Here is an 18458-nt window from a genome sequence, read left to right as displayed (position 1 = left end):
CTGGGGGTCGCCGGCCGCCTCTGTATCCGGGGCCGCGCGGGTCGGGACTCGGGCCCGCCCACCGCCGCCGCGCTCGCCTCCCATTGGCCGCTCGCCCCGGGGCCGCGCTCCCATTGGTCGCGGCCGTGGGCCCGGGGAGAGGCGGGGCCATGGGCGGGGCCCGGCTCGCGCAGGCGCCGTCGGCCGTCCCGGCAGCCCCCGCGGCCGCCCGGCCCGGTGGGGGCGTGGCGATGACGTCATCCGGCGGGGCGGCGGGCATTGGGCGCCATTTTGAAAAGGGCAAAATCCCTCCCGGCGGCGGCGGCGCGGGGCCTGCTGGGTCCCTCGGGCGCTCGGCCGCCGCCCCCCGCCCGCCCGCGGCATGGCAGGTGCGGGGCGGCCGGGCCCGGGCGGGGCCGGGCGGGCCGGGCCGGGCGTGGGCGGACCTGGGCACGGGGCGCGGGGCTGTTACTGGGCTGGGCAGGGGCAGGGCAGGGGCAGGTGCGGGGCAGGGCAGGGCAGAGGCAGGGCTGGGCAGGGGCAGGGCAGGGGCAGGTGCGGGGCAGGGCAGGGCAGAGGCAGGGCTGGGCAGGGGCAGGGCAGGTGCGGGGCTGGGCAGGTGCGTGGCTGGGCAGGTGCGGGGCTGGGCAGGTGCGGGGCTGGGCAGATGCGGGGCTGGGCAGGTGCGGGGCTGGGCAGGTGCAGGGCTGGGCAGGTGCGGGGCTGGGCAGGTGCGGGGCTGGGCAGGTGCGGGGCTGGGCAGGTGCGTGGCTGGGCAGTTGCGGGGCAGGGCTGGACACGGAGCGGGGCAGGGCAGGGGCTGGGCAGGGCAGGGGCAGGGGCAGGGGCAGGACAGGGGCAGGTGCGGAGCAGAGCAGGGGCAGGTGCAGGGCTGGGCAGGGGCAGGGCAGGGGCTGGGCAGGGGCAGGGCAGGTCAGGGGCTGGGCAGGGGCAGGGCAGGGGCTGGGCAGGGGCAGAGGCAGGTGCGGAGCAGTGCAGGGGCAGGGGCGGGGCTGGGTGGGCGCAGGACAGTGGCGGGGCAGGCAGGTGCGGGGCAGGGCAGGGCAGGGGCTGGGCAGGGGCAGGGCAGGGGCTGGGCAGGGCTGGGCAGGGGCAGGTGCGGGGCAGGGCAGGGGCTGGGCAGGGGCAGGGCAGGGGCTGGGCAGGGCTGGGCAGGGGCAGGGCAGGAGCAGGTGCGGGGCAGGGCAGGGGCTGGGCAGGGGCAGGGCCGGGGCTGGGCAGGGGCAGGGCAGGGGCAGGGCAGGGGCAGGTGCGGGGCTGGGCAGGGGCTGGGCAGGGGCAGGGCAGGGGCTGGGCAGGGCTGGGCAGGGGCAGGGCAGGAGCAGGTGCGGGGCAGGGCAGGGGCTGGGCAGGGGCAGAGGCAGGTGCGGAGCAGTGCAGGGGCAGGGGCGGGGCTGGGTGGGCGCAGGACAGTGGCGGGGCAGGCAGGTGCGGGGCAGGGCAGGGGCAGGTGCAGGGCAGGGGCTGGGCAGGGGCAGGGCAGGGGCTGGGCAGGGCTGGGCAGGGGCAGGGCAGGGGCAGGGCAGGGGCTGGGCAGGGGCAGGGGCAGGTGCGGAGCAGTGCAGGGGCAGGGGCGGGGCTGGGTGGGCGCAGGACAGTGGCGGGGCAGGCAGGTGCGGGGCAGGGGCGGGGCAGGGCAGGGGCAGGTGCAGGGGCTGGGCAGGGGCAGGTGCGGGGCAGGGCAGGGGCTGGGCAGGGCAGGGGCTGGGCAGGGCTGGGCAGGGGCAGGTGCGGAGCAGAGCAGGGGCAGGGCTGGGCAGGGCAGGGACTGGGCAGGGCTGGGCAGGGGCAGGTGCGGAGCAGAGCAGGGGCAGGGCTGGGCAGGGCAGGGGCTGGGCAGGGCTGGGCAGGGGCAGGTGCGGAGCAGAGCAGGGGCAGGGCCGGGCAGGGGCGGAGCGGACGGGGCGCGGGCTCACCCCCTCCCCGTGTGTCCGTGTGTCCGCAGGGGCCGGCGGCGGCTGCCCGGGCGGGCACGACCTGCAGTGGTGCTTCTCGCAGGTCAAGGGGGCCATCGACGAGGACGTGGCGGAAGGTAGGCGGCGGGGCGGGTCCCCTGTGCTCACTGCCCCCTGCCGGGTGGGGGGCTGCATGTCCGGCTCCACCTGCTGGGGCGGGCAGGAGCACTGTGGGGGCACCACCCAGCCAAGCCTTGAGCCCTTGTCCCTGGGGCCCCCGCGGGGCTCCGTGCTCGGGGCTCACCCTGGGGGCTGGGCACCCTCTGGTGCGGGGCAGGGGCCGACCCTGGACCGTCTCCGCCCGCGGCCCTTTCCCGGACTCGCTGTGACGCGAGGTGAGGTTGAAGGGAAGCGAGGCCTGTGTCCGCTGGCCTCTGGAGAGGCCGGACAGGGACCTTGGGGTCTTTGTGGGCCGGGCCTGGGGCCGGGCCTGCCTGGCTCCGTCCCGCTGAGAGGGTCAGCGGGAGCCGCCCGGCCCGGGCTTCTCTGTGCCGCGTGACTTGTTCCCTTTTCCTCCCTGACGGTCCGGGTGCTGCCCGGGGCCTAGAAGTGGCCCGTTGGCGGTGGTCACTGCGGCGGGTGTCTCGGGCCGGGCTGCTCCGGCCCCTCGGCCTGGCACTGCTCCTCCACTCCTCTGCACTGGCCGCAGTGACCAGAGCGACGTGACCCGACACTTTCCTTACCCTCGGGACGAGGCCTGATGGACAGCGGGGGCCACTCAGGGCCCCAGGACCAAGTGCCTGTGCCGGGCAGCGCCGGCAGCCACAGGGGTGGGGTCAGCGAGCTGGGGAGGAATGGACGGGGGAGTTTCCAGAAGGTGACGGAAAGCGAGGCTTCCTGCGGCCCCTCGGCCCCGTGGTCACTGCTGTCCGCGGGGGTCACAGAGCTGGGCGCAGGGACCCCGCGGCCCTGGCTGTGCCCACCCGCCCATGGTTCCGGCTCCTCTGGCCCTGCAGGGTCCGGCGCCCACGGTTTCGTCTCGGGCAGAGCCAGGCAGCACTGCCCAGCCTTGCGCTGTCCTGCGCGGCCCTCCAGTGTCCAGGAGCCTGTGCGAGAGGGCGAGGCCCAGAGGGGACAGGCTGCTCCGTGCCTGTCAGTCAGGCCGCGCTGGACACCAGGCCGCTCCCCCTGAGTGTCCCTGACTGGCCCCTGGCGTCCCGTTGATTGCGGCTGCACCTGCCCGTCAGAGGAACTGTGGGGACACTTTGTCTCTTTGCCGAGCAAGCCTGTGGCACCTGCACAGTGACGCGGCCCCTCCCCGTGCCCGTGGCACCTGTACAGTGACATGTCCGGGTCCCTCCCCGAGTCTGTACCCGCCCTCTGTGTGTGGCACCTGCACAGTGACGCGGCCCTCTTGTGTCCGTGGCACCTGTATGGTGACATGACCGGGTCCTCCCCGAGTCTGTGGCACCTGTTAGTCGTGGGGCTGGATCCGCTGATGGTGTCTGTGGCGTCTGTACAGGAAAGTGGCTCCTTTGTCCCAGAACCAGTGCTTTTACGTGGCTTGACATTTTTCTTGGTGATTTTTTAAATTAGCTTTTTAATCCATGATGGCTTTTTTCCCAAAGAAATAATATTAGAACTACAGATTCATTTGCTCAATTAACTGCAGCTTGGATGCGTTTGGTGGGGAAGGGCCATAAATTCTGGTGGGCCCGCAGGGTGGGGGATCGAGCTTGCCCCAGCTTTTCCAGGAGAGGAAAAGCTTTTCCGTGGTTCGGAGACACACGGTCGGGGAAGTGGCGCGTCCAGGCCTCACTCCCAGGAGAGCCTGTCTCGGCCCCAGAGACTGAACAGAGGTGGTGGGGGTCCCTGGCGGGGGCTGCAGGGACTGGGCGGGGGTCCTGGCTCTAGGGAATTGGGCGTCCAGGGCTCTCCAGCTGGGGGACCCCACTCGGCTCCCCTCCGAGCCCCGGGGCAGTGCTCTCTTGGCAGTGCTCTCACCTGTTCCCAGTCCTGTGGGGACAGAGGCATTGGTGAGCCCCACTTAGGGATCCACCGTGTCCACCTACAGTGTGACCATGACATGAGGGTCTGGGCAGGGGTCAGAGCCGTTTGTCTGGGGTCGCTGTGGGGCCCGGGAGCCTGTCTGAGGGTGGGACTGCAGGGCAGCGCCCCCGCAGAGCCCAGGGCGGAGAACCAGTGCTCCTGAGCACCTCAGCAGGCAGCCCGCCCACCTCCTGGGCCTCTGGGCAAGACGGGCACCGAGCCCCAAGCCGGCACGTCCCCCGAGAACCCTGGACCATCGCGGGCTGCGGCCACTGCGCAGCTAGGGCGGGGGCGGGGCCGTGGGGGAGGGTGGCAGGGCCAGGCTGGGCCCCCAGGCCCGAGTCTGAGCCCGAAGTGTCGGGACAGCAGGGGGGGGCCGTGGGGGAGTGTGGCAGGGCCAGGCTGGGCCCCCCAGGCCCGAGTCTGGGCCACAGTGTCAGGACAGTCGGAGCTGCCCGAGGCCGAGTCTGGCCCGGGCTCTGCTGGACTCAGCCCCGATTCTTAGGCCCCCCTGGCAGGAGTGCGCCTGCCCCCCCGGAGACCACCCAGGCCCCTCGGTGACTGCCGGGGTTGTGTGGGGCCTCACCGGCCACTGTGTGCTGCAGGGGACCCCGAGAAGCCTGGCACCCTGGTGGGCCATCCAGCCCCTCCTGGGCTGGTGCTGGGCAGGGCGGCGCAACCCCTCTGACGGGTCCCCCCGGCCCAGCCTGGGAACCAGCGTGTCCGAGGGCTAGAAGCAGTCGTGCCCCACGCCGCCCTCCTGCTCTTCCTTGCCGAGAGAGCAATTTATGGCCCTCCCCCACCAAACGCATTCCCGTCTGTCCTAGTGTCCGAGTGTCCAGTTGCCCAGGGCACACATGGCACACATGGCCGGGCGGTGCTCGCCTCTCCGTGCTCAAACCACGCGGCCTCGCGCAGCCTGTCAGGGCTGGGCCTGCTCACTGCCCCCAGCACTCATTAGAACAGTCCTGAGTGCCCTGCCTCCTGTGGCTTCCTGCATGAGAGTGTGTGTGTGTGTGTGTGTGTGTGTGTGTGTGTGTGTGTGTGTGTATACATATGCAGATATGGGTGTATGCATAGCTTTGCACAGCAGGTATGGGTGCATGGGTGTGTGCATACTGGCATGGCTTCGTGGTGTGTGCATGACTACATATGTATGCATGACTGCAGACCTGTATGGTACGTACATGACTGCACATGTATGTGTGTATATGGCATGTGTGTCCAGGACTGCATGTGTATGTGTGTGCATGACTATACATACATGGCTGCATGTATTGTATGCGTGACCGCACGTGTGCAGGGCTGTATGCACACATGGCTTCATGTGTATGTGTCGGCATGGATATATATGTGTGCATGCATGGCTGCGTGTGTGTGCATGGCTACATGTGTATGTGCAGGTATGGCTGCGTGTGTGCATGGCTGCACTGTGTGCATGGCTGCATGTGTGTGCATATGTGACTGCACGTGTGTGTGCGCGTGCTCTGCAAGACCGCCTTCACATGTTTCGGTTTGGGGCGTCCCTGGCTGTGGCCCCTGCGTGTGCCAGGCATGGTTCGTGGCCCGACTGACAGGCTGGAGGTCTCTGCGCCCAGTGGAGAGCTGCTGCCCCTAGGCAGAGGGACCCCAGGACGCAGCCCCCGAGCCCGTGGTTTCTGACCTGCTGACAGGAGCGCCCTTGGCTGTGGAGGTGGGAGTGGGCGGCTCTGGCTGAGGGCTGAGGGGCCCTTGGCTCCACCCCGAGCTCTCCCTTGCCCCCACGTGTGCGGTGGACGTGTCCAGGCGCTGAGCTGCTCTGCCCGGCAGCTGTGACTGTCCGGCAGACGCCACCTCTCATGGTACAAAGGTGCTGGACCTGCTTTTCTTGTGGCCGGCACAGAACTGCCACGCCGAGCTTGCCCCTCTGCCAGCCGGCGTGCGCCTCACATGCCCCCAGTGTGCGTGCGCCCCCCCCCCCCTGTGCTCGGGACTCTCTCCGGGTGGTGCTCAGAGGACCACATGGGGCCACGGCAGGTGCCTTCACCTGCGCCCTCCAGCCGGGTGCCGCCGCCCTTTACGGCAGGGAACGGGGTTCCGGGAAGGCCCGGCCTTGGGCGTGTGGACGGCACGTCCCACAGCCCTGTGTCGAGGCCGCGTGCTTCTCTCCACCTTCCCTTGCTCGCGACTCCGACCCGCCGTGGGGCCTCCAGGGCCGCCCCCACCGGGTTTCTGGGAGATGCCACCGTCCCCCCGTGCAGCCCAGCACTGTGCCAGGCGTGGGTCTGGTCAGCCGGCCGGCACTGCACGCGCAGCGGCAGTGACACTGCAGGGGGCCGCGGCAGAGGGTGTGACGGGGCCGACGCGCCTCCGCAGGCCTGGAGAAGCGGTGCACGCGTGGGCCGCCCCAGCACGTCCCTGCCCCTGTGTGCAGCCGCCTCGCAGTCACGCTGTCACTCACCCCTAAGTTCCACGGGGGCGTCTGAGCCAGGAAGCCGAGTGTGAGTCCTGGGCTGTGCCCGTCCTTTGCGCGAGGCCTGGCGTCGGCCCCTGGCCCCGGGCGAGCAGCAGACCCTGAGCACTCCCGGGTACGGCCCAAACACCAGCAACAAAGGCCCCGAACTTGACACCCATCAGAAATGTACCCCGAAGAGCAGTTTGGAAGGTGGCCCTGCAGGGGGTGGTGATCACTGCCTGGCGGTGCAGTCGTGGGGGCCAGGGCGGGGGTCCTCGGAGCAGCATCTCGCGCAGGTGGCCAGACCCTGTCGCCGTCCCACGGACAGGCCCCTCGCCCCACTGGCCGCAGCAGCAGGTGGGCACCTGGGGAAGCCTGCGGCTCTCCTCGAGCCCCTTTGTCACCGGGGGTCAGCTCTGGAGGGCAGGACACGTCAGGGCTGACCGGGCAGGCCGGGGAGGGGCTGCACGGGAGGGCAGGCGGACCCGGGCATCACCGTGCCCCCGGCGAGCCAGCCCCGTGACGTGGGGACAGGTGCTGTCTGTTCTCTCACTGTTTCTGTGACGCTGGGGGCTGCCCCCGGAGGCCCAGAGGACTGTGCCGAGCCCGGGGTGGAGCCCCCACGCCCTGGCCTGTCTCCCTGGCGTGGCCTGGCTTTTGGCCTCCCCCTGGCGCCAGTGAGGTTTTGCCCGGCCACAGCAGCCATGTCTGCACTGCACCCGTGGGGGCCGCGGCGCCAGCAGGGTGCCCTGGGCCGTCTCGGGCATCTGCACACGCCCTGTCCCAGAGGCGCCGGTATCAGAGGCTCAGGCCTTTCCAGGAAGGAGCTCGGGGCGTGGACAGGTCGTGTTCTCCGGCACGTGGCACCCAGGCTGGGGGCCGCTGGTCACCCCCGCCCTGCCCTGCGCAGACCTGGGCCCAGGGGGCGAGAGACATCCCGCGCCGCCCGCCCGCCGCCTGCCGCCCCGTGCTGCCTGTCCATGTCCTCACCTGAGGGAAGGGCCACACCCGAGACAGGAGCCCGGACCCCCGTTCCCACCCCAGGCCCCCTCCGAGCTCGTCTCTTGTCTGCTCAGCAACGTCCATTGGCTGAATGGATGTTGGTAATTTCAGCCTTATTAGCTCTGTAATTTCATTATTGTTCAGTGGGCATATTTTTTACTTTAGAGCTCTTCCAAACTACAGAGGTACTTCTAATTTTAGGCTCATACATATTTACGTCGTTTAATGAAAGTCGTTTCTCACCGCTGGCACTGCGGCTGCTCTCGCAGAGCTCCTGTCCGTTTTAATTAAGCCGGAGCGTTGCTGAGGAGCTGCTGCCCGTTAGCTGGAGCCCACAGAGGCCGGGGCAGGGCTGGCACCCATTCACTTCCTGATAACCCCGTGCAGAAGCCGCTAGTTTCACTGACGAGAATTAGGTTATTGGCGTAATCGCGTTTGAAAGCGACATTTCCAACAAGAAGACCCGTGATCCCTCTCCCTTTGCAAACGGAGGGGGGCCGCGAGCCCCTGTGTGGCCTCTGGTGGGGTCTCCCGGGGGCTCCGCGGTTGCCCGATTCTCAGGGTGAGGTGTGGGCTGACCGTGGGCAGCGGGTGCAGCCCCCCTGCGCGTGGTCAGGTGACGGCCGGTTGGTGCCCCGCGCTGTGTGAGTGTCCAGGACCCCTCGGGCTGTTTTCCCCGGGCCGTCCTGCTCGGTGGCCCCTGGACCTGGGCCTGGGCCGGCACTTCCCCTGTCGGGCCGCCAGGACCCCGTGAGTCGGGGCTCGCTGCAGGCCCCGCGGGGGGCACCCCTGCGTCTGCCGTCGGCCTGCGTCACGCACGGCGCCTGGCCCTCAGGAGAGCTTGGCGGCGGGTGGCCGGCCCCGCTGAGTGGCCTCTGTCCCCCACAGCCGACATCATCTCCACGGTCGAGTTCAACTACTCCGGGGATCTCCTCGCCACCGGGGACAAGGGCGGCCGAGTCGTCATCTTCCAGCGGGAACCGGAGGTCGGTGGTTCACAACCCGCCAATGGTGGGGTCCCTTGACGGCCCGGCTGCACACCTTTCCCTGGGCCCTGACCTCTTGGGGAGCCGCCAGGGGGACGTGGGTTCGAGCCGGCGGCTGGGGCAGCTGGGGGTCCTCCTGCCCCTGGATCCCAGCAGCCTTTGGGGGGCAGGAGGAGAAACGCCTCCCTTCGCCCTGCCCCCCTTCACGTGCAGCCGAGCCTGGCCCGAGAGTCCCCCTTTGCCCTGGACTCACAGCTGTGCCAGGCCTGCGTGTGGGGCGGGCGCGGGCACTGCCCAGGAGCTCGTGTGTGGCCCCCATGCACCCGTCTCCAGAGCTGCTGTGGGAAGCGCAGCGCCCCCTGGTGGGCGGTCACTGAGGTCCACCTGGGCCTCTGACGCTGCCGGGGTTTGCCGTGCCCACCTGAGACACCGGGTCCAGCCCGCAGCCTCACTGCCCTGCGGCTGACAGCCCTGACCGCCCACCCGGACGAGTGTGTCCAGGTGCTCCCGCCTCTGCTCACGGGCAGTCTTGGCTCCCCGCAGAACAAAGCCCGCCCGCAGGCGCGGGGGGAGTACAACGTCTACAGCACCTTCCAGAGTCACGAGCCCGAGTTCGACTACCTGAAAAGTCTAGAAATTGAGGAGAAAATCAATAAAATCAGGTGGTTGCCACAGCAGAACGCAGCGCACTTCCTGCTCTCCACCAACGGTAAGCCCCGCGGAGGGGCCGGTCCCGCCCAGGGGGCTTTGTAGGGGCTTTGTAGCCTGCTCTAGAACCTACTTCTGCCTTGTAAGCTGACCCGGGAGGGGCAAGTCCCAAATTGAAGACAGGGGTACCTCCCAGAGCAGCAGGGTGGATGGAGCCCCGCCCCCGGACCCAGCCACGTCCCCGGGGCACAGCCCCGCCCCTCAGAGCCCAGCCACGCCCATCGGGGCCCAGCCACGCCCCTCAGGGCAGCCACGCCCCTCGGGCCCAGCCATGCCCCTGGGGCCCAGCCACACCCTCCCTACCCAGCCCCGCCCCTCGGGCCCAGCCACGCCCCCAGGCCCAGCCACGCCCCCGGGCACAGCCATACCCTCCCCACCCAGCCACGCCCCTCAGGGCCCTGCCACGCCCCTTGGGGGGCCCAGCCACACCCCATCAGGGCCCAGCCACACCCTCCCCCACCCAGCCACACCCCTCGGGCCCAGCCACGCCCCCAGGCTCAGCCCCGCCCCGCGGAGCCCAGCGACGCCCCTGGGGCCCAGCCTGGGCCCAGCCAGGGTCTCTTCCGGGGTTTCACTCGGTGCCGCTCGTGTTGTCTTTCTTTTCAGATAAAACCATCAAGTTATGGAAAATAAGTGAGCGTGACAAGAGGGCAGAAGGCTATAACCTGAAGGACGAAGACGGGCGGCTCCGAGACCCCTTTAGAATCACAGCACTGCGGGTACGGCCCTTGCTTCAGCCCGGGTGGGGTCTCTCCGCGGGGGGCTGTGCCCGAGTGGGCCCGGCCCCCGCCCTGCCCCTGCCAGTCCCCGCCCAGAGTCCCAGTCCCCAGCCCCGCCCTCGGTATTGTATGGGCGTCACCACATCAGCACCCGGTCCGTCCAGAGTGATATTCCCAGCCACCTCTCGTGGCGGCCCCTTCTCTGCCCTGGCTGCCCGCCCCTCGCCCTTTGGCAAGCCTCCGAGAGGGACCAGCCCTCCCGGCCCTGGTGTCTGCTGCCCTTGCGTGTTAGCTCGTGCTCTGCTTCTCATATCCCGCAAACGAGCGCAGCCGTCCTGTGTCTGTCCCTCTCCCTCCGACTCGCTTCACTCGCATGATGCTCTCCGTGCCATCCGCGTGTACACGTGTCACGGCTTCTCCTTTCCTGTGGCCGCGTGGCATTCCGCTGTGGGGACGTGCCATCGGGCTGTTTCCCCAGAGGCCCGCGTGCCCACAGCCCCGGCCACCGCAGACCCGGGAGGGGCTGCCGGGCTGAGGGGGTGGGGTGGCGGTGCGGGGCAGGCCGTCTTGTCCAGCCCCTCCCCGTGCCAGGTGCCGGTGCTGAAGCCCATGGACCTCATGGTGGAAGCGAGCCCCAGGAGGGTCTTTGCCAACGCACACACCTACCACATCAACTCCATCTCCGTGAACAGCGACCACGAGACCTACCTCTCCGCAGACGACCTGCGCGTCAACCTCTGGCACCTGGAGGTCACCCACAAGAGCTTCAGTATCCTTGGGGGCCTCGCGCCCTGTGTGCCGTGCCCGTCCCCAGCCCGCTGCCTCTGCCTCGCGTGGGGGTCTTTCTCCGGTGGCCTGCCGGGGGGCACCTCCCAGTCCCTGGGCTGTGTGGCTGCCCTGGTGGGCAGTGCTGGGCTCCCGTGGCCGGCCCAGCAAGCAGCACCGAGGCTGGCACTGTGTCCAGGGGGCTCTCTGGACCCCTGCCTCGTCACGCAGCTCACGGGTGGTGATTTCTGCAGAGGGGGCCGGGAACCGACTCGGGGGGCCTTGGCTGGCACCTCTGTCTCCTGGGCCGGGTGGTCTCCAGCAGAGCTTAGCCAATGCAGAGTGCCTCTGGCAAAGGCCGTTGGCCTGGGCTGGCCTGGGCCCCCGTCGAGGGGCGGGAGCCGGGTTGACACTCCCCGGGGGTATTTCTCTCTGACGTAAAACCTCCCAAGTTACGTTTTCGCTCACGGGAGCCTGCGTGGTCTCTATCCTGAACCCGTTTCTGCTTCGCTCTGCCACACTGGCCGGCCCAGGGGGAGGCGCCTCCTCCCCAGCCCCCACGTGGGCCTGTGCCCCTCCCCACCGCCATTCCTGGCCCAGAGTTTGCAGGATGCGGCTGGCCCAGCCCCTGGAAGCTGCCCCCGGGGGTCTGCCGCCAGGCGCCGAGTGCCTGCTTCTCTGCTGGCTTTTCTCACGCTCTGGGCGGGCTCTGGGCCCCGGGTGGCGTCACCGCCCCTTGGGCGTGAAACTGCTCGCGTGGAGCCAGGGGGCCGGTGTGCTGTGGGCCCGTCACGGGTCAGGGCCAGCGCAGCCGTGGTGCTGGCGGTGCTGCTCGTCAGGGCCGGCCTCCTGCCCGTCCTGCAGGACACGGTCCCAGGGCGTCGGCAGCGCTGTGTGGGCTGCGGGCGCCCCGCGCCGTGGCTCCTGTTCCTGCCCACAGCCGGGCTCAGCGTCAGCGTCTCAGGCCTGCGTCGTGCCTGCTGGCAGCTCTGCGCCATGCAGGGGCGCTCCCCCCCACCCCGGGAGCCGCACCCTCTGGGGGGTTCCCTGGAGATGGAGTCCCCCCCCCGGGAGCTACACCCTCTGGGGGGTTCCCTGGAGATGGAGTCCCCCCCCACCCCGCTCTCTGGGAGCCGCACCCTCTGGGGGGTTCCCTGGAGACAGCCCCCCCCCGGGAGCTACACCCTCTGGGGGGTTCCCTGGAGATGGAGTCCCCCCCGGGAGCCGCACCCTCTGGGGGGGTTCCCTGGAGACAGCCCCCCCTGCCTGCCACACTCTGCAGTTCCTGCCCCCTGCCCTCAGGCTGCCTGTGCCCTCAGCCAAACCCGAGGACACGGCTGGGAGCGGCACGGTCTCCGCACACTGGCGCCCGGCGCAGGGCCGGCCCTCCCGGGCTGCGGCTGTGACGTGTGGCCTCTGCCCGCACGAGACTCTGCCCGTGGCCATTGCTCTGCTTGTCTCGCTGTGGGACATCTCTGCCAGGGGGCCCGGACACGGCCCGGCCCCAGCCTCAGAGAACGGCAGCCCGGGGCCCAGACGCTCCCTCTGGCCAGGACTTATGCGTCGGGGCTGGGTTTGCACATGGGGGACGCGCTCGGCTCTGCGTGGCGAGGGCAGGTGCAGAGCCGCCCCCGTCACGCACCTCACGGAGCCCGCTGCCGCCTCTGCGTCCTGCCCCCGCCCTGCTGTGTGGCTCTGTGTGTGTGTGTGTGTGTGTGTGCGCGTGCGTGCGTGCGTGCATACCTGGCTCTGTGTGGCTGTATGTGCATGGCTGTGTGTACATAGGACTGTGTGTGTATAGCTGTACGGGTGACTGTGCGTGTAGCTCTGTGTGTTTGGTTGCATTATTATACCTGTGTGGTTGTGTGTGAATGAGGCTCTGTGTATGACTGTATTCTTGGCTGTGTGTGTGTGATTGTGTGGCTGTGTGTGTGTGTGTGTACAGCTGTGTGGTTGTCTGTGCATGTGACTGTATGACTGTGTCTGTGTGTGGCTGTATATGTGTGTACAGCATGTGTGGCTGTGTACAGCTGTGTGGTTGTCTGTGCATGTGACTGTATGACTATCTCTGTGTGGCTGTATATGTGTGTACGGCGTGTGTGTGTGTGTACAGCTGTGTGGTTGTCTGTGCATGTGACTGTATGACTGTATCTCTGTGTGGCTGTACAGCTGTGTGGTTGTCTGTGCATGTGACTGTATGACTGTATCTCTGTGTGGCTGTATATGTGCGTACAGCGTGTGTGGCTGTACAGCTGTGTGGTTGTCTGTGCATGTGACTGTATGACTGTATCTCTGTGTGGCTGTATATGTGTGTACGGCGTGTGTGTGTGTGTACAGCTGTGTGGTTGTCTGTGCATGTGACTGTATGACTGTATCTCTGTGTGGCTGTACAGCTGTGTGGTTGTCTGTGCATGTGACTGTATGACTGTATCTCTGTGTGGCTGTATATGTGTGTACAGCGTGTGTGGCAGTACAGCTGTGTGGTTGTCTGTGCATGTGACTGTATGGCTGTATCTCTGTGTGGCTGTATATGTGTGTACAGCATGTGTGGCAGTACAGCTGTGTGGTTGTCTGTGCATGTGACTGTATGACTGTATCTCTGTGTGGCTGTATATGTGTGTACGGCGTGTGTGTGTGTGTACAGCTGTGTGGTTGTCTGTGCATGTGACTGTGTATGACTGTGTCTCTGTGTGGCTGTATATGTGCGTACAGCATGTGTGGCTGTGTACAGCTGTGTGGTTGTCTGTGAATGTGACTGTATATGACTGTGTCTGTGTGTGGCTGTATATGTGTGTACAGCGTGTGTGGCAGTACAGCTGTGTGGTTGTCTGTGCATGTGACTGTATGACTGTATCTCTGTGGCTGTATATGTGCGTACAGCGTGTGTGGCTGTGTACAGCTGTGTGGTTGTCTGTGAATGTGACTGTGTATGACTGTGTCTGTGTGTGGCTGTATATGTGTGTACAGCGTGTGTGGCAGTACAGCTGTGTGGTTGTCTGTGCATGTGACTGTATGACTGTATCTCTGTGTGGCTGTACAGCTGTGTGGTTGTCTGTGCATGTGACTGTGTATGACTGTGTCTCTGTGTGGCTGTATATGTGCGTACAGCATGTGTGGCTGTACAGCTGTGTGGTTGTCTGTGCATGTGACTGTATGACTGTATCTCTGTGTGGCTGTATATGTGTGTACAGCGTGTGTGGCAGTACAGCTGTGTGGTTGTCTGTGCATGTGACTGTATGACTGTATCTCTGTGTGGCTGTATATGTGCGTACAGCGTGTGTGGCTGTGTACAGCTGTGTGGTTGTCTGTGAATGTGACTGTGTATGACTGTGTCTGTGTGTGGCTGTATATGTGTGTACAGCGTGTGTGGCAGTACAGCTGTGTGGTTGTCTGTGCATGTGACTGTATGACTGTATCTCTGTGTGGCTGTACAGCTGTGTGGTTGTCTGTGCATGTGACTGTGTATGACTGTGTCTCTGTGTGGCTGTATATGTGCGTACAGCATGTGTGGCTGTACAGCTGTGTGGTTGTCTGTGCATGTGACTGTATGACGGTATCTCTGTGTGGCTGTATATGTGCGTACAGCGTGTGTGGCTGTACAGCTGTGTGGTTGTCTGTGCATGTGACTGTATGACTGTATCTCTGTGTGGCTGTATATGTGTGTACAGTGTGTGTGGCAGTACAGCTGTGTGGTTGTCTGTGAATGTGACTTGTATGACTGTGGCTGTGTACAGCTGTGTGGTTGTCTGTGCATGTGGCTCTGCGCGTGCCTGTGCGGCTCTACGTGCGTGACCCTGCGGCCTTGACCACTCCGTGTCGCAGCCTTGACCTGCACGCAGACATCGTGGACATCAAGCCTGCCAACATGGAGGAGCTGACGGAGGTGATCACGGCGGCCGAGTGCCACCCGCACCAGTGCAACGTCTTTGTCTACAGCAGCAGCAAGGGCACCGTGCGGCTGTGCGACATGCGCTCCGCGGCCCTCTGCGACCAGCACGCCAAGTGTGAGTCTGGGGCCCTGCCAGCGGGGCTGCTGCACGCAGGGCGAGGCCATGCCCGCCTCTGCCCGGGCTCCGTGAGCCAGAGCGTGAAGCACCAGGGCAGCCCAGACCCGCCCCAGCCCGCTCTGCTGCAGCAGGGGGAGGGGCAGTGTGAGTGCTCGGGAGCACTGGGAGTGGCCGGGGTTGGGCCACATGCTGTGAGTGCTCAGGGAGCACGGGGAGCGCAGATGGCCAGTGGGGGTCGTGGGTGCGAGTGCTCAGGCTCATGGGGAGCAGCCAGTCAGCCTGATGCTCGGAGCACGGGGAGCAGTCAGCTTCGGATCGTGTGTTCCGAGTGCCCAAGGAGCACAGGGAGTGGCCGGTGTCGAGTCGTGTGTGAGTGTGCAGAGAGCCCGGGGAGTGGCCGGCGTGGGGTCACGTGTGCGAGTGTGGCGTGACCAGGACTCGCAGGCGGGCCCTTTCCAGACTGACTCCTGCGGGCAGGACCAGCCTGACGTCCCGGGTGGACTCGGCACTGGCCGTGGCAGGTGCCCCGCCTTCTCGGGGACCCCGAGCAGCCCCCCCCCACTGGCTGGCGGCCGGGCGCTGAGGGTCCCGTGTGCAGTTTTCGAGGAGCCCGAGGACCCCAGCAGCCGCTCCTTCTTCTCGGAGATCATCTCCTCCATCTCCGACGTCAAGTTCAGCCACAGCGGCCGCTACATGATGACGCGGGACTACCTGTCGGTGAAGGTGTGGGACCTCCACATGGAGCGGCGGCCCGTGGAGACGCACCAGGTGAGGTGGGGGGTGGCGGGCGGGCCCCGCGCGCGGGCGCGCCCTGACAGCCCGGCCCTGCAGGTGCACGAGTACCTGCGCGGCAAGCTCTGCTCCCTCTACGAGAACGACTGCATCTTCGACAAGTTCGAGTGCTGCTGGGGCTGTGCCGACAGGTGAGTGCTCGGGCCCGGCCCCGGCGCTCTCGGCTCTGGAGGGACCCCGTGGCACCTGCCCCCTCCCACGGACGGCCCTCGCCGAAAGGAGGCCTGTGGGCCCTGAGGGGCTGCTGCAGGGGGACCCGAGCACAGGACGGCGCTGCTGCTGCCCAGGATCCGGGCACCGTGGCGGGGCGGGGGGGGCCGGAGCCCCGGGGCCGGGTAAGGCTGGGTGGCCTGGAGCAGCAGCCCCGGGCTGGCCCCTGCCCCTGGGGGCCGAGTTCCTGACGCCCATCGGGCCCTCCCGCTGCCCCAGCCAGGCTCCCCGCATGCGTCACGGATGTGTTCACGGGTGGACGCATGGGGCGGGAGAGCAGCAGCGGCCTGGGGTCTCCCACCCCGTGGGGCGCACGAGACCATTCGAATTCGGGGCTCAGGCCCGAGCAGGAGACACGGCGAAGAGGAGGAGGGCGAGAGGCCCAGCACAGCCCAGGGGAGGGCGTGGGCACAGCCGTGAAGACGGGAGCGGCCCGCAGTGTCCGTCAACACCGCTGAGCCTCCTCGCCCGGCCACAGGGGGCAGCGGGCGCGGCCGCTTGGTGTCCCTCCTGCCCTTGCCGAGGAGTTAGGGTCACTGCTGTCAGGGCTTCGGGGAGCCTGGGCCGCAGCCCCAAGAGGCCTGCGACCAGCTCGAGGTGGAGGGCCCAGTAGGGAGCGGGGGCCGCCCTGAGCTGGGGGCAGGGGCAGATTGTGCGTCTGGCCACAGGCAGGTGCTTAGGTTGGCAAGTCGCAGACTGTCACCACGACTGAGACAGGGTGGATAGGGAAGGTGCGTTCATGGAGTCGGAAGGATGATTCATTCTTCCCTTTTTATCCTGGACTTTTTGTTTTTACCTACGTGACTTACCCACGTGAAACTCTAGTCATCAAGTAAAGAGGAGAAGAAATGTCGGGTGTGGGAGGGACAGGCGGGGCCCCGTGTCAGGTGGGGACAGGCGGGGCCCCCGTGTCAGACACCGACAGGCAGGGGCCCGGGTCAGGCGGGGACAGGCAGGGGCCCCTTGTCAGGCGGGGACAGGCGGGTACCCTGTGTCAGATACCAACAGGCAGGGGCCCCGTGTCAGTCGGGGACAGGCAGGCCCCCGTGTCAGATACCGACAGGCAGGGCCCCCGTGTCAGATACCGACAGGCAGGGCCCCCGTGTCAGGCGGGGACAGGCAGGGGCCCGGGTCAGGCGGGGACAGGTGAATACCCCGTGTCAGGCGGGGACAGGCAGGCCCCCGTGTCAGGCGGGGTCAGGCAGGGGCCCGTGTCAGGTGGGGACAGGCGAATACCCCGGGTCAGGTGGGCAGCGGGGCCGCCGGCACACAGCAGTGTCGCTCTCTCGCTCACAGCGCCATCATGACCGGATCCTACAACAACTTCTTCCGGATGTTCGACAGAAGCACGCGGAGGGACGTCACTCTGGAAGCTTCCAGAGAGAACAGCAAGCCCCGGGCCAGCCTGAAGCCCCGCAGGGTGTGCGCGGGCGGGAAGAGGAAGAAGGACGAGATCAGCGTGGACAGCCTGGACTTCAACAGGAAGATCCTGCACAGCGCGTGGCACCCCACGGACAACGTCATCGCCGTGGCCGCCACCAACAACCTGTACATATTCCAGGACAAGGTCAACTAGGTGCCGCCCACATGCCCCGCGCAGCCCTCCGCGGGGACGGCAGCCGCTGTGCAGCAGGACGCGGCTCGCGCGTGGGCCTGCGTCTGCGCCGTCGCCACTCCCGGCCCGGCCGAGCTGCCCGAGCAGGGCTGAGGAGCAGCCGCCCGCGCCGCCTTCGTCACGCCAGGCCGCGGCTCCATCCACCCGCAGCCCTCGGTGCCTGCCCACGGGGGCCACTGCCCGGAGCCAGGCCGGGCCGGGCTGAGGCGGCTGCTCGGAGACAGGAGGCCGGCAGCTGTCTGGGCACCCGCTCCGAGGGAGGGGCACGTCGTACTTTCTTTCGAACCTTCTCTGAAGTGGGGAGGGCGCTGGCCCTTCCGGCCGCATTAGAAGGGTCCGCATGCCGACTCGCACCCTGCACCTCCCGCCAGCGAGATGGAACTGTGACGTCTTCCCCCGAGCTGGGTCCGACCGGACAGGACCAGGACTTCCCGGGACAGACGGGCACGGCCACTCACTTCCTGTCCGGGTCACAGTTGAGCATCTGACGCTATGTTGTCATTTAAAATGATCCTTATACTGTATATCGGTTGCAACAATTTACAAGTCTGAGATGGGGACAGAGCTATTTAAGCATTAGTTAACCCTGATCCTTAAAAAACAAAAAATTCTAGTAAAATGGGATTGTATATATTTGTTCAACTATTTTGACCAAAAAATTTAATAAATTTTAAACGTTTACTGACCCGTAGTGTGTTTGCACAGCTTCTCCCCTCCCCTGAGAGCTCCGGCCGGCCGGGGCTGGGCGGCCCGTGCTCCCACCGGTCTGGGCTCGAGTGAGGTCACTCCCAGAGCCGGCCACGGGACTTGGGGCCCTGTGCAGCAGCTGTCCCAGGCACTCACGCCGGGCCCCCGTCTGCGGCCTCAGCGGACGCCCCCCCCCCCCGCAAGGAAACCCACGGCTGCTGCGGTGAGTCCGCTGGGCCCCTGCAGGCCCCTATTCCTGCCGACGTGGCGCAGGGCTGCAGCGGTGGGGGCACTCGCCTTGCACGCAGCTGACCTGGGTCCCACCCCTGGCACAACACAGGGGCCCCCTTGCACCACCAGGAGTGACCCCTGAGCACAGAACCAGGAGTCAGCCCTGGCCCCGCTGGGCGTGGCCTCAAACACCCCAAGTTCTGTGATGCCCTCAGGGTCCTGTCTCCCGGGGCTCAGGACGCTTCGTGGGCACAGGGCCAGAGGCGGGTCAGTGGGACACACTCGGCCCCACTCCAGAGCTGGGCAGTCGGTTCTGGCGTCCAAACAGTCTCTCTCCCCAGCAGGACCTAGGAGCGAG

The 18458-nt window shown here is 67.0% G+C and overlaps 1 protein-coding gene across 1 annotated transcript; it reads left to right on the top strand.

Annotated features, from left to right (window-relative positions):
• Nucleotides 1–230: 230 nt before the first annotated feature.
• PPP2R2D (protein phosphatase 2 regulatory subunit Bdelta) lies at nt 231–17867 on the top strand. The gene is made up of 10 exons (XM_055119453.1): nt 231–368; nt 1946–2032; nt 8269–8366; nt 8910–9075; nt 9681–9793; nt 10385–10562; nt 14398–14562; nt 15164–15333; nt 15397–15488; nt 16864–17867. The coding sequence occupies exons 1-10, from the start codon at nt 362–364 to the stop codon at nt 17141–17143; spliced, it is 1356 nt and encodes a 451-aa protein (XP_054975428.1). The 5' UTR covers nt 231–361; the 3' UTR covers nt 17144–17867.
• Nucleotides 17868–18458: the final 591 nt, after the last annotated feature.

This window comes from Sorex araneus, chromosome 11 (genome assembly GCF_027595985.1).
Source record: "Sorex araneus isolate mSorAra2 chromosome 11, mSorAra2.pri, whole genome shotgun sequence".
Taxonomy (NCBI): domain Eukaryota; kingdom Metazoa; phylum Chordata; class Mammalia; order Eulipotyphla; family Soricidae; genus Sorex; species Sorex araneus.
This window is presented reverse-complemented; position numbering and strand designations above follow the sequence as displayed.

Coding starts and splice junctions, on each gene's coding strand:
- PPP2R2D (XM_055119453.1), top strand. Junction 2,033..8,268: donor CGACGAGGACGTGGCGGAAG/GTAGGCGGCGGG, acceptor TGTCCCCCACAG/CCGACATCATCTCCACGGTC. Junction 9,794..10,384: donor TTAGAATCACAGCACTGCGG/GTACGGCCCTTG, acceptor TCCCCGTGCCAG/GTGCCGGTGCTGAAGCCCAT.